The sequence below is a fragment of the Lycium ferocissimum genome, chromosome 4 (genome assembly GCF_029784015.1).
Source record: "Lycium ferocissimum isolate CSIRO_LF1 chromosome 4, AGI_CSIRO_Lferr_CH_V1, whole genome shotgun sequence".
In the NCBI taxonomy this organism is placed as follows: Eukaryota; Viridiplantae; Streptophyta; class Magnoliopsida; order Solanales; family Solanaceae; genus Lycium; species Lycium ferocissimum.
In genome coordinates, this window is record NC_081345.1 from 35,997,158 (window position 1) to 36,009,370 (window position 12,213).

General features: G+C 33.1%; 1 protein-coding gene across 1 annotated transcript; it reads left to right on the forward strand.

Annotated features, from left to right (window-relative positions):
• The first annotated feature begins 4,910 nt into the window (after nucleotides 1-4,910).
• On the forward strand, nucleotides 4,911-10,951 carry LOC132052611 (inositol transporter 1). The gene is made up of 6 exons (XM_059444227.1): nucleotides 4,911-5,436; nucleotides 6,540-6,610; nucleotides 7,271-7,606; nucleotides 9,327-9,434; nucleotides 9,661-9,846; nucleotides 10,280-10,951. Exons 1-6 carry the CDS (start codon nucleotides 5,298-5,300, stop codon nucleotides 10,925-10,927), a joined length of 1,488 nt encoding a protein of 495 aa, XP_059300210.1. The 5' UTR covers nucleotides 4,911-5,297; the 3' UTR covers nucleotides 10,928-10,951.
• Nucleotides 10,952-12,213: the final 1,262 nt, after the last annotated feature.

Genomic DNA, 12,213 nt, shown 5'->3' on the forward strand with positions numbered 1-12,213 from the left:
ATGTTCTTATCGCGCACTAAATTAGTGCGCAATAGAGGTTATCTTTTTTTTTTTTTTGGTACAATTTTAAAGTTCTCAAATTCATTAGGGTATTTTTTTTTTCTATACTTTGACCTGTAAATATACCAAAGATTAGTCATGTTTCAAAACTCCGAAATATCAATATTTTATATAGAACTTGATATCTTTTTTTTTCTTCAAAACCTTTACTCATTACATCAACATATACCTAAACATTATATCTTTGCAAGATCATTCGTTTTAGAGGTTGTAAAGTGCCCCGAAGTAAGTTTTGTTTGTTTCAATCTTGTTATCTTTAGGTTTAAACAATATGTAGACACTTTTTATGTTTTATAGTGTTCACTAATGCTATTTATCTTGTTTTCTCAAATTGAATTTCCAATATTGAAATTGACATTCAAAACTTTACTCATTATCACTTGGATTTCCTTGTATGAATATCAATATTTTATATGACCAGTTAACTAGATATATTTTTTTGCGATTTTTATCAATAATGTAGGCTTAAACGTTTTTTCTTGAAAATTCGTTTTAGAGGTTGTAAAGTGGCCCCGGAGTAAGTTTTGTTTGGTGACTTGTTATCATTAGGTTTAAGTGTTTTCTTTTATTAAGTTTTAACTTGTTCTTTTTTTTTTTTTTTTTTTTTTAGTCAAGGCAATTTTATTTTAAGGAGTAGAGGGAGAAAAACTAGTTGTAAATTGATGAAACTTTAAACGGTCATAAATTTGCACTCGGTTGTTCGTTTTACACGATTTTTTTATTTTATTTTGGGTATTTTTTGGAGATCTAATTTCGAAAATAGGTCAAACGTAACTTTCTTTAGTAGATGGTAATCTAGGTTGGCTAGGCCAATTTTCCAAAAAACGCCCATTATCTCATTCAATTTGAAATTTTTCCCGAATCTTTTTTTTTTTTTTTTTTGCACAATTTTCATTCTTCCTTGGTAAAAATCTGATGATAAAAAGTAGATTTCAAGATGGAAATCCCGTGTTGATGAAGTTTTAAATGTCAATTTCAATGTTAGAAATTCAAGTTGAGAAGAGAAGATAAATACCATTAGTGAACGCTATAAAACATAAAAAGTGTCTACGTATTGCTTAAATGCCAACTTGTTTCGGGACTTGTTATCATTAGGTTTATTTGACTACTTTTATTTTTTACCTCAACCGCTGTGGATCGAACTAGTTGAGGGACATGATAAGGTGTAGCCGATTTTTTTTTTGATTTTTGGGTATTTTTTACGAGGCCTCTCGTACTTGACGTATTATTTTAAATATCTTGGTATTATTTTGTTATTGTATTTTTGAATTATTTTGAAACTCTCGTATTGGATGAATTATTTTTTAATATAATATTTTTAGTTGTACATTCGAAATAAAGTACATTCGAAATAAAGTAATGTCTTGACTAAATAATAAAACACTTAAATCAAAACCTTATAAAATAAAACACTTAAACCTAAAGATAACAAGATTCAAACAAACAAAACTTACTTTAGGGCACTTTACAACCCCTAAAACGACGATCCAAACATTTAGGTACATTTGATGTAATGAACCGACATTGTTGTCCGCAAAAAAAGATATCAAGTTCTATATAAATTATTGATATTTTGGAGTTTTGAAACATGACTAATCTTTGGTTAAAGTATGAAAAAAACGAGAATTTGAGAACTTTAAAATTGTACAAAAAAAACAAAAAAAGATAATCGCTTATTGCACAAGTACATTTCAATTTAGTGCGCATAAAAAAAAGTGATTTAATCAGATATCAGGAATTTGTAATTTTTAGTCATTGCGTGAATTTGAGACTAATTTAGGCTAAAGAAAAGCTTAGTTTGGTCGCTTTTTTTTATTGGATTATTTTGATATCCGGACACACTTTTTGAGTCATTTAAGTTGCGGACTCAATCTAGGTATGTGCAAGTGCTGGTCTTGAGATGAGCTAATTTTATAAATTAATTTATTTTATCCAAAATGAAGAGAAAAAAGTATACTACGTAGGAATTAGGAGGAACGCGAGACATTTCTATTTGGACTTTAAACATTTTTTCCCAAATCATTAGACTTCTATTCATGGATGGTATTAATGGGATGGTCAATTCAACCAGACAGTACCATCATATCCAAAATTGGGTCTATTCAATGTTACAACGCGAAACAATTGACCATTTTTTAATTTACATGGGACCCACAACCTACATGAATCATCTCTGCCATATTCTACTCTACTCAGCTATGTTTTTCTAAATCACAAAATAATGCATAACATTATATTAGTAAAATTTATAATTAGTGATATCGATTAAAGTATCTCACATAATTAATATAAATTCGATTTTAACTATTCACCATTTTCTATTACCTTCGTTGCTTCTCAATGTAATATAATTTTAAAGAGAATAGCTCAACAATATTCACAAACATGTTGGTCAGTTCCTCAAATTCTTATTAGGATATCAACTTCATTCCAATTTCAAATTAGTTAATTATGTATATGAATCCATATGTAGTCCTAATTTTGTACTTCTCATTCTGAATTTGATATCTGTCTTAAAACTCGACTAATTTAATTCGTGTTAGAAAATCTCTAATTAAAATTGAAATTATACTTATATTCCACAATCTTTGGTGGTTTCATCCAATTTATTCTAAACCCATATCACTAACCCTCGAATATTAATTTAATAAATAAAATCCCCAAACAAGCAGGAAAAAAGTTGATAATTTTAATTTTAGGAGCACGCTAATCACGAAATTATCCAGTAGAACAGCAATTCGAATTCAATTTGTTGGGTACACGACCTACTTTTAGCCACTTAAAATTAATCATCATAGCACATATGATTACGTAAAATAACGCGCTAATAATCGCCACAAATTAACTACAAGGACATGAGCTGGGACCAATAATGTAGCGCGTATAGTTAATTATCTTAACAGCAGCAAGTGAGAGGAGCTGTACTAACCTAACATATATGTACAAATGTTTATCTTAAAGACACGTAGGATAAAGTACCAAACCATGAAGAAATAGTGATAAGGTTACATGCATTTCACGTTTCTCACCGTCAACGCTGTCCTGAGAAGTCCAGATCCTTCCATGGAAATTGGCAGCTATGACTGCTAATTTGGTCATAAATATTGAAATTCGAAAAATAAGTTTAAAGAGTATTTCAGGTTAATATTGAAATAAAATTTTAATTTTTGGGTGTGTTTGCTATGAGAGAAAATGTTTTCCTAGTATATATTTTGTTGAAAAATAAGTGGGTTTCTAACTTATTTTTTAATGGGGATGGGGTTCAGGGTGGCGGATTTTGGGGGAAGGGGGGAGTCAAGGGATGGGGGTTGGTGGGAGTTGTGTTGGTGGGGAGGAGACACTTAACTTGAATTGTCACTTATTACCATGAACTTGTTTTTTTCTATTTTTATTAAGGAAGTCATTTTCTTATTTTTTAATGAACTTATTTTTCAGAGAACATTTTCACCAACTAAACATGAAAAAATTAAAAAATATTTTTGGAATATGTTTTCTTCCTTACCAAACACACTCTTCGTCTAAGTAAAGTTCATGTTCAAATACTAAATTTAAATATATTTTTGTAATATTTTTTTTTTAATTTCAACCAAATATTTTTCAAATGCCAAAAATGTCGAGAATCCACTCAACAATTGCTAGAATACAACAATTCTCTTAGTGTCAATTAATATGCTAACGAGACACAATAATGGAAGAGTCCCGTCCAAATGTCCTAATCATTCATATACTTTTTCAAGAAAAAAAGATGCTCAACGTTTTCCCTTTGCTTCTTCTATCTTTGGCAGTTTGGCCTAGATTTCTCACGCTCTACGCAAATTCATTTAACTTGTTCATGGACTTCGAGCAAATTTAGGTTCACTATTTTTAATTTGGTAAATAAATAGATAGAAAAGTCAAGAGAGAAAAAACAAAAATAACAAACATTGTTAACTGTTAATTGTTAAATATTGATATTGCATTAAATAGGGATTGTTGGGTAAATTTAAAAGCTTGTTAATTAAACTTTTTTTTTAATTACTTATATTAGTGTTCGATCAATACAAATAATATTTTTTAAGCCAAAATAGAATCTCTTTATTGTAACAAAATGAAAACACTCAACTCATACTTTATATTTATTGTTTTTAGGTTTATTATATAAACTAACCCTTTAAAATTTTGTAAATTTCTTTTACACTTTCGAATCCATGATGGTTTTATTAGACATTCACGCTTTACGCAAAATTATTTAATTTTCATGGATTATTTTATACCATCAAATTCAGGTATAAAATATTTTTTAATTTGGTAAAAGATAGAAAAGTATATCAAAAATAGACAAAATATAAATTTAAAAAGAAAATTTATACCTTTATCAAATTGTAAAAAATTACCGAAATGATCTGCCTTATATGATTTATGTGTTCAAATGTATTTTGAACAAATCGTAGTTAAAATTTAAAATCTTGTTAATTAAACATTTTTTTAACGATAAAATATGCATCCTTTAATTATTCACATCGGCATCAAAACATGTCTAAGGTTTTACGATTTAGTGAGGCTAATGTACATAATTATCGAAGGGAACATATTTCTTTATTGTAACACTAGTAACAACTTAAAGTTTTATAAAAACACTCAAGTCATCGCTCAAATAAAAATGATTTTTTATGTGTTCAGGTGTTTAATTAAAACAAATCGTAATTCGAAAATATAAATAAAATTTACCGATTACGCTGTTATGTATTAAACATTTATTTAAACCTTGTTTTTAAGCATGCAATAAATACTACCTTATATTTCATGAGACATCTTAGTTGGTAACCGATGGGTGACTCACTGGTTGGTAGTCTTATCTAGAGTCTTCTTAGCTAAACTCTTTTTAAACAATTCCCCTTCTTTTTCATCATTCATTTCTCTTCTTAATTAAACATTTACATATCTTTGTTCCTAGTATTATTTTCTCCTGAAAATCCATCAATTGAAAATCAATATTTCTTGAACTCATTTGCTAGATTAAAGGAGCTAAAAACAACCGTAATATCCATTTTTGGGATTTTTATTTCCCAATTTTGACCTTCAAAGCTCATTTGGTTAAGCTGAGAACAATTTTCAGCAACCATTTCTTCCTAGATTTTAACTGCCCCAAAAATCTGGCATTTCCCACTTTTCTGGGATTTATTTCCTTTGGAATTATATGATCTGAGCTTGAAACTGTACAGCTTGTTGATTGAAATACTCATTTGGAGTAGAAGATAATGACGATAGTTTCAATACCGGGAAGTTCGGGGTACTTGGATGCAAATGATAGGAAAGTTTCTTACTTCAGCAATCCCTATGTTTTGGGTTTGACTTTCGTTGCCGGTATTGGTGGTCTCCTTTTCGGCTACGACACAGGTACAAAATTATTGCATACTATACTACTCCTCCCATTTCCATTTGTTCTCTTATTTTGATTTGACACGGAATTTAAAAAAAAAAAAAGTAAAAAAAAATATACTGTGATCTTAAACCAAAATATACGTAAACTACTAAAACATATGTGATGCGGAGTGTTGGAATTAAAGAGTTGAAAAAAAAAGGAAAGAGGCATTCGAAACGAACTAAAAAGGAAATTAAGAAAAACAAATTGAAACACCAGGGCTAATAAGTAAAAATATTTTTTTTTCCCTCTGTTTCTGTTTGATTAAGTATTTGTGATAATTTTACACCTTTAATTAGGACAGAGGGTGACTTTGGAGGATCATCTTTTTAGGGAAACTTTTTTAAGGGTAGTTTTGACCTTTTAGAAAAATATTGTTTGATTGATGATTGGTTTTGCTTAATCTACTGATATAGTATTATGATAAGATTTTGATTTGATTTGTACATGTAGATTTGAAATTAGTGGATAAAAACCAGCCAATAGCCTAACAAATATTTTGTTTTAAGTTGAGGCTCTGTTTGGATAAGAACTGTTTTTTTTTTCTTTTCAAATAAATTAAACTCGTGAGATTTCTTTAACCTATATAGATGGCATACTATTATTTTGTACGTGGGCTCTAGTCATTCAACTATTTTTTATTTATAGACATGGAGTTGGTGACTAATTAAACATTTACATATCTTTGTTCCTAGTATTGTTTCTCCAGAAAAGTACTGTCATATTGAAATTTATAGTTGACAATTTGTGGATTTGATTTTTTTTTTTTTTTTTTTAAAAACAACTCAAAACTAACCACCTACAGATTTGATGGATTAATAATTACAAAAATAGGGTTAGTGTAGTGTATGGTGGATAATTGACAATGATTCTTTACCTTTTTTGGAAGATAATGACAGTGTGTATGACACGGGAATAAGATAGTAGCAAGCATCTTCATGACAATGGACAGCAAAGTAAATTATATTACTTTTGTAAAAGCTATAAAGTTGATTGCATTTGCTTTCTCAACTTATTTTATCAATTATGTAATCTGATTTTGATTTAACTTTCTCACATATCTTTGACTTGGCTGCAGGAGTAATATCTGGTGCACTTCTGTACATTAAGGATGAATTTCCTGAAGTCAATCAAAGCAGTTTCCTACAGGTACATGAATAACCAATTTCATTCTGAGCTCTATTGTAGAATCTGGACCTAACCATTAAATAAAAAGTGATGGAAATAACGAACTTGTGAGCGCAAAAGCTGGTCCAACATTATCGTATGACTTGTTGAAATTATAAAAAAATAATGGATGGGACGGGGGATGGGTGAGGTTGGAGCTCAAATGTTACTCTACAGATGATATGATAATAACAGATTGTTTATCTTAGTTTCTGAGGAAAGGATGTTGATTTGAGTCATCTTGTCAGTTACATTGCAGGGATTGTTCTAACCTTATCCGATGAGCTTCTGATAAGTAAATGGGTTAATCTAATATGGTTGAGCAAATGTGGAACTTTTTTTTTTTGTTTTAATGGTAACTTGTTTGAAGAGACAACTGTGATGCAAAATGACGTGATGCTGCTTGTATTTATTGTGATGATGCAAACACGGGATGTGATTTATCAGCTATCAAATGTGCTTTATTTCGTTACTCTCCAATTTATTACCAATGTTGCCTTTTGCTAATTTTACAATAAATAGGACTTTCAATTGCCCACCTTCTCCCCATTTCTGCAGTGAGCCAATAACACGTAATAGGTGCTCCTATTTCTGGTCAATTTGGTTTTTCTCCCCTAAAAGTTTTGCTTCATGATTTTGCAGGAAACTATTGTCAGTATGGCATTGGTTGGTGCGATGATTGGAGCTGCTGCTGGGGGCTGGATTAATGATTATTTTGGACGAAAGAAAGCTACTTTGTCTGCTGATGTTGTTTTCGTACTAGGATCTGTGGTGATGGGTGCAGCTCCGGATCCATACATTCTTATACTTGGACGACTCTTAGTAGGTTTGGGAGTTGGTGTTGCTTCTGTCACTGCTCCTGTTTACATCGCTGAAGCATCGCCATCAGAAATTCGGGGGGGCCTTGTGAGCACAAATGTACTAATGATTACGGGTGGACAGTTTCTTTCCTACCTTGTGAATCTTGCTTTCACAGAGGTTAGATATTTCTTCCTATCTCTCGCATTTTCTAACTTGATATTATTTGATATAACTTAAAATGAGTAAAATCTTATGTTGCATGCGGACAAGCTTAAAATGTTCAAAGAAAGAGCTGGGCTTAGGGAATTAGTCGAGCTTCTGATCTAAATATTACTCTCTCCGGTTCATTTCTTTATGTGTCTTAGTTTGACTGAGCACGGAGTTTAAGAAAGTAAGGAAAACTTTTGAATCTCTCGTGTTAACTCGAAAGATGGGTATAAAGTATCAAAATGCTTTTTGAATATTGCGTTCTTGAACATGCCATGTAGAACGATGAAGTTAAATAGTTACGGAATATAGAAAGTAATATACTTTTTGAAACAGACCAAAAAGGAGAGTAGAACACATAAATCGAAACAGAGTGAGTACTATTATTTAGTTTGTTGCTTTGGTTGTCTCCTTGAAATTGCTATAGTGACTATTATTGGGGCGGGGGTGCAGGACTTGTATTTAGTCATATGCGTACATTTAAATATGAATTATCACCGTATAAAAGCAGATAGGGTTAGGGAAAGAACTGCTTATTTTTTTAGATCTGCAGATCAAGTTCTAACTTGAAGAACATTACCGAGAAAGTCAAACTGCTTACTAGCTCGCAGAAAATTCTCCCGTCATAAGCTATGACTAGATCAAATGGAGGCATTGCGTCTGTCCATTTGTTGTGGTTTTTTGAATCTGTTCCCACACAGTGCACACAAAAATAGTTATACATTCTTTTTGTGTTTATTATAATGCTTCTTGGCATGAAAGGTTTCCTGTTGTGCAGTTTGGAGAGGCAGATCGAGATAAAATATGGGGCTTGCATTACAATATCTGCAATGAGTAAATATCAGTGGAGGAGTTATTCTTTTCTCACCTATGTTTCTTGTGATTTGTGTGGATATTTTTATCTAGCTGTTTTCATCTAAAGTGGCATCTATTTCTGATTTTTACACTGCCAACTAATTCATGAAGTTAATTTGGAAATTTTCCCGTGGATTTTAGTAACCTTTGCGAAGTTCCAGTTGGAACATCATAAAATTGCTTTCTATTTTTTTTTAATTTTTTTATGAGCATTGAAATGTGAATCATATAACAATTAAAGTCTGCATTTTGGTAGAGTAGTTTAATTGTCGGAACCCTTAGGAGTTATCCTTAATTAGAAGACCTCACAGAAGGTGAGTGGTTAGAGATACTCCTGACTTTGAGCATACATTGCAACTAGCTAACTACTACTTCTCCTAACTTCTAGTATAAGCTTTAGTATGATAAACAGCACGGGTTGGTTAGTCACCTTATTTGGCTGCATTGTCCTTTCACCTAACCTAGTGTTTTAGATTCAAGTCATCTTGTCGTCCCTGGTATGCTACTAATTCTACCCTGGGCGCACATGGACTTTTTGTGTTCTAAGAAACTAAAATGGGTTTGAGAGTTTATTGTATATTCTAAGTGATGGTGCACCTTTCTTTTAAATTTGTTCATGTCTGAGTATGTTCGGAGTATTTCTTTCCTTATCTTTAGCCAGTTTGTTCTTTAAATTGATAGTGATTGGCAATCACTGATTGCTTTTAATAATCACTATTTTGTGGGTAGTACTGGACTAACATCTGACTGATAGTGCATGAATGCTGTTGTGTGTAGCTTAAGAAAATCTTTTAGCGTTTGTGTTGATTTCCTTTGCGCTTGAATGCTTGAGCAGATACCGGGAACTTGGAGATGGATGCTTGGAGTGGCGGGAGTGCCTGCTGCTATTCAATTTGTTCTCATGCTATTTTTACCTGAGTCTCCGCGATGGCTTTACATGAAGGTGCAATTTCTTAATTTGTGGCAAAATGCTTACAACAACATACCCAGTGTAATCCCACAAGTGGGGCCTGGAGAGGGTAGGATGTACGCAGACCTTACCTCTACCTTTATGGGGTGGAGAGGCTGTTTCGAATAGACCCTCGGCTGAAAAGAAACGTAGTCAATGCAGAATTTGTGGCAACATGCTTGTCGGTAAAAAACAATTTTAATTTAAAAAACCACTGCAGAAGGATAAATCTGAAGCTGCTGCTGTTCTAGCTAAGATTTATGATCCTTATCGGTTGGAGGAGGAGCTTGATCAGCTTGCTACTGCATTAGAGGAAGAACGCTTGAGAAAGCAGGCTATCAGTTACCTGGATGTTTTTAGGAAGAAAGAGATCAGACTTGCGTTCTTTGCTGGAGCTGGACTGCAGGTACTTTTTCGACTTCTGTGATGTGACAGTCTTATGTACCAATCTTTAAGTTGAAGTTGCTTCCCCTGCACTGTCTTCTTATTTGTTGTAATGCTATATTTGGCCATAAATCTGGTTTTCTCACTTGGGGATCTCCTTTGAGCTTCAAGCTCAAGCATGCTGCACATAAAAAATTATCTTTTAACTTGAATTCAATTAGGCCCGTCAACACGATGATGGTGCTTGCAAGAGCCTTTGGAAGTAAATTTGATTTTCACTGGAGAACTTATGCAAATTGTATACTCTTTTCTTTTCTTCACTTAAAAAGCCAACTGCAAACACCTTTTTTTGTTTTTTTTTTCCTTTTTCCACAGTTGCATGGGGAGGTCATTGTTGATCGTTGGAAATGAGTGCTAATTGCTAGTTTATAACTATCACTTGTTTTAATATGCAGGCATTTCAGCAGTTCACAGGCATCAACACAGTTATGTATTACAGTCCAACAATTGTGCAGATGGCTGGGTTTAAGTCGAATCAGCTTGCATTACTTCTATCTCTCATTGTTGCTTTAATGAATGCCATGGGTACTATAGTGGGAATTTACCTCATTGATCAGTTTGGACGCAAAAAGTTGGCATTGACAAGCTTATCTGGTGTAATTGTATCCTTGATTCTCCTTGCTGTAGCATTCATCTTAGAGTCATCTACTTCAGGCAGTGTCGGGGCCTATGGCTGGATTGCCGTAATAGGTTTGGCCCTCTATATTGCTTTCTTTGCACCTGGTATGGGTCCTGTGCCATGGACAGTGAACTCCGAAATATACCCTGAGTCCTACAGAGGAATGTGTGGTGGCATGTCTGCTACTGTTAACTGGATATCAAATCTCATAGTGGCCCAGAGTTTCCTATCCTTAGCTGAGGCAGCGGGCACGGGTGTTACTTTCTTGATACTAGCTGGTATAGCGGTGATGGCATTTGTGTTTGTCGCGGTGTTCGTGCCAGAGACCAAGGGCTTGTCATTTGAAGAAATGGAGAGGATCTGGAAGGAGAAAGCTTGGGGTAATGGGTCTGGAAAAGAAGCACTTCTTGAAGCAAGAAGCTAGTTATAAACCATGTTGCTCTGACTTTCCCAAATTGTTGCCGCACCCGTGTCCGGTTCTCCAAAAATACCCTACATTTGGAGTGTCTGACACTCAGCCGTCTACATGAGCAACAACAGGTTATAAAGGGTCTTTTGGCATCTTCAAAATCAGTTGATGCATAATGGTACTTCGTATATTATATGCATAAATAATATGGTGATATCAATGTAATGTGGACTAGGGGAGTTTTGCAACTGCGTTATTAAAGTTTTGGTTGCAAGCTCCAATACAAATGATAGGGAGTAGAGTCCTCCAGTACTTTTGAGCTCCATGTACTTTGTATATGTATGAGATTTCAAGACTTGGATAAACTTATGTTAGTTCTGTTAGACCGGACCAGAGAACCTGTAAAGTGTTTTTCATTTTTTTTTAGCAGATAAAGCCATAAAGGGCTAGGATGGGGTAAGGGAATCATTGACAACTACTTTTGTCCAAGACTTTTTTGTGTATCATCTTCTTTTGTGAAAATTTGGTTGAACGCGATTGCACACATGGTATTTTCATTTAACGAGTTCCTTGTCTCTTTGACTGAAATTCTGAATTGTTATCTTTTTATCCGTTTGTGTGTGATGTATAATAATCTTTTATTCAAATGACTCTTTAAGTAAATTTATAGTTTCATAATGTGAAGGCTACTCGAAGTAGTTCGGTAAGAATTTGTTGCATTCCCCAAACAATTGGGATGCATGAGAATGAACATAACCCGCAGAAACACTTGGAGGATCCGTTTGGACACGCCTTGCGCAAGTAATCACCTTTTTTTTTTGGCGTGGGTAATCAATTAACAAGACCGTGAATGAAGAGACGACAAGCAATGGTATAGTATTAAACTATTGATCCAACAGAAGAGCAAGATAGTAATAGTGTTGATGCCTTCAATTGAAATTAGAAAATGGCCTTGTCTTGTTAGTGCCTTGGTCTGCTGCCTTCTTCTATTTCTAACCAAACTATTTAAAATAATAACTACAGGTGGTTGGGTGGCCGTGGACGAGTGACATGGTGAATGCATATGGTGTGTGTGTTTATACAGTACTGTATTCAAAATTTAAAGCTGAACAATCCTTTCAACTTCTGTAATTAAGTTATGCATGAAAATATTAAGTGATGCATAAATAAACTGTAACTGAAAGAATTTTAGAAAACTGATATATATTTGGATAACGTGTTTCTGAAGAGAAAAAAGACATTTACTCTAGAAGGTGAGATTCAAAAGAACAAGTTAAAGTGTTGTTGATTCAAAATACAAA

Excerpts from the sequence above, each read along its gene's own strand:
- LOC132052611 (XM_059444227.1), top strand. The coding sequence starts at position 5,298 with ATGACGATAGTTTCAATACCGGGAAGTTCGGGGTACTTGGATGCAAAT. Across the intron at positions 5,437-6,539 it reads CCTTTTCGGCTACGACACAG|GAGTAATATCTGGTGCACTT; the intron begins GTACAAAATTAT and ends ACTTGGCTGCAG. Across the intron at positions 7,607-9,326 it reads TGAATCTTGCTTTCACAGAG|ATACCGGGAACTTGGAGATG; the intron begins GTTAGATATTTC and ends ATGCTTGAGCAG.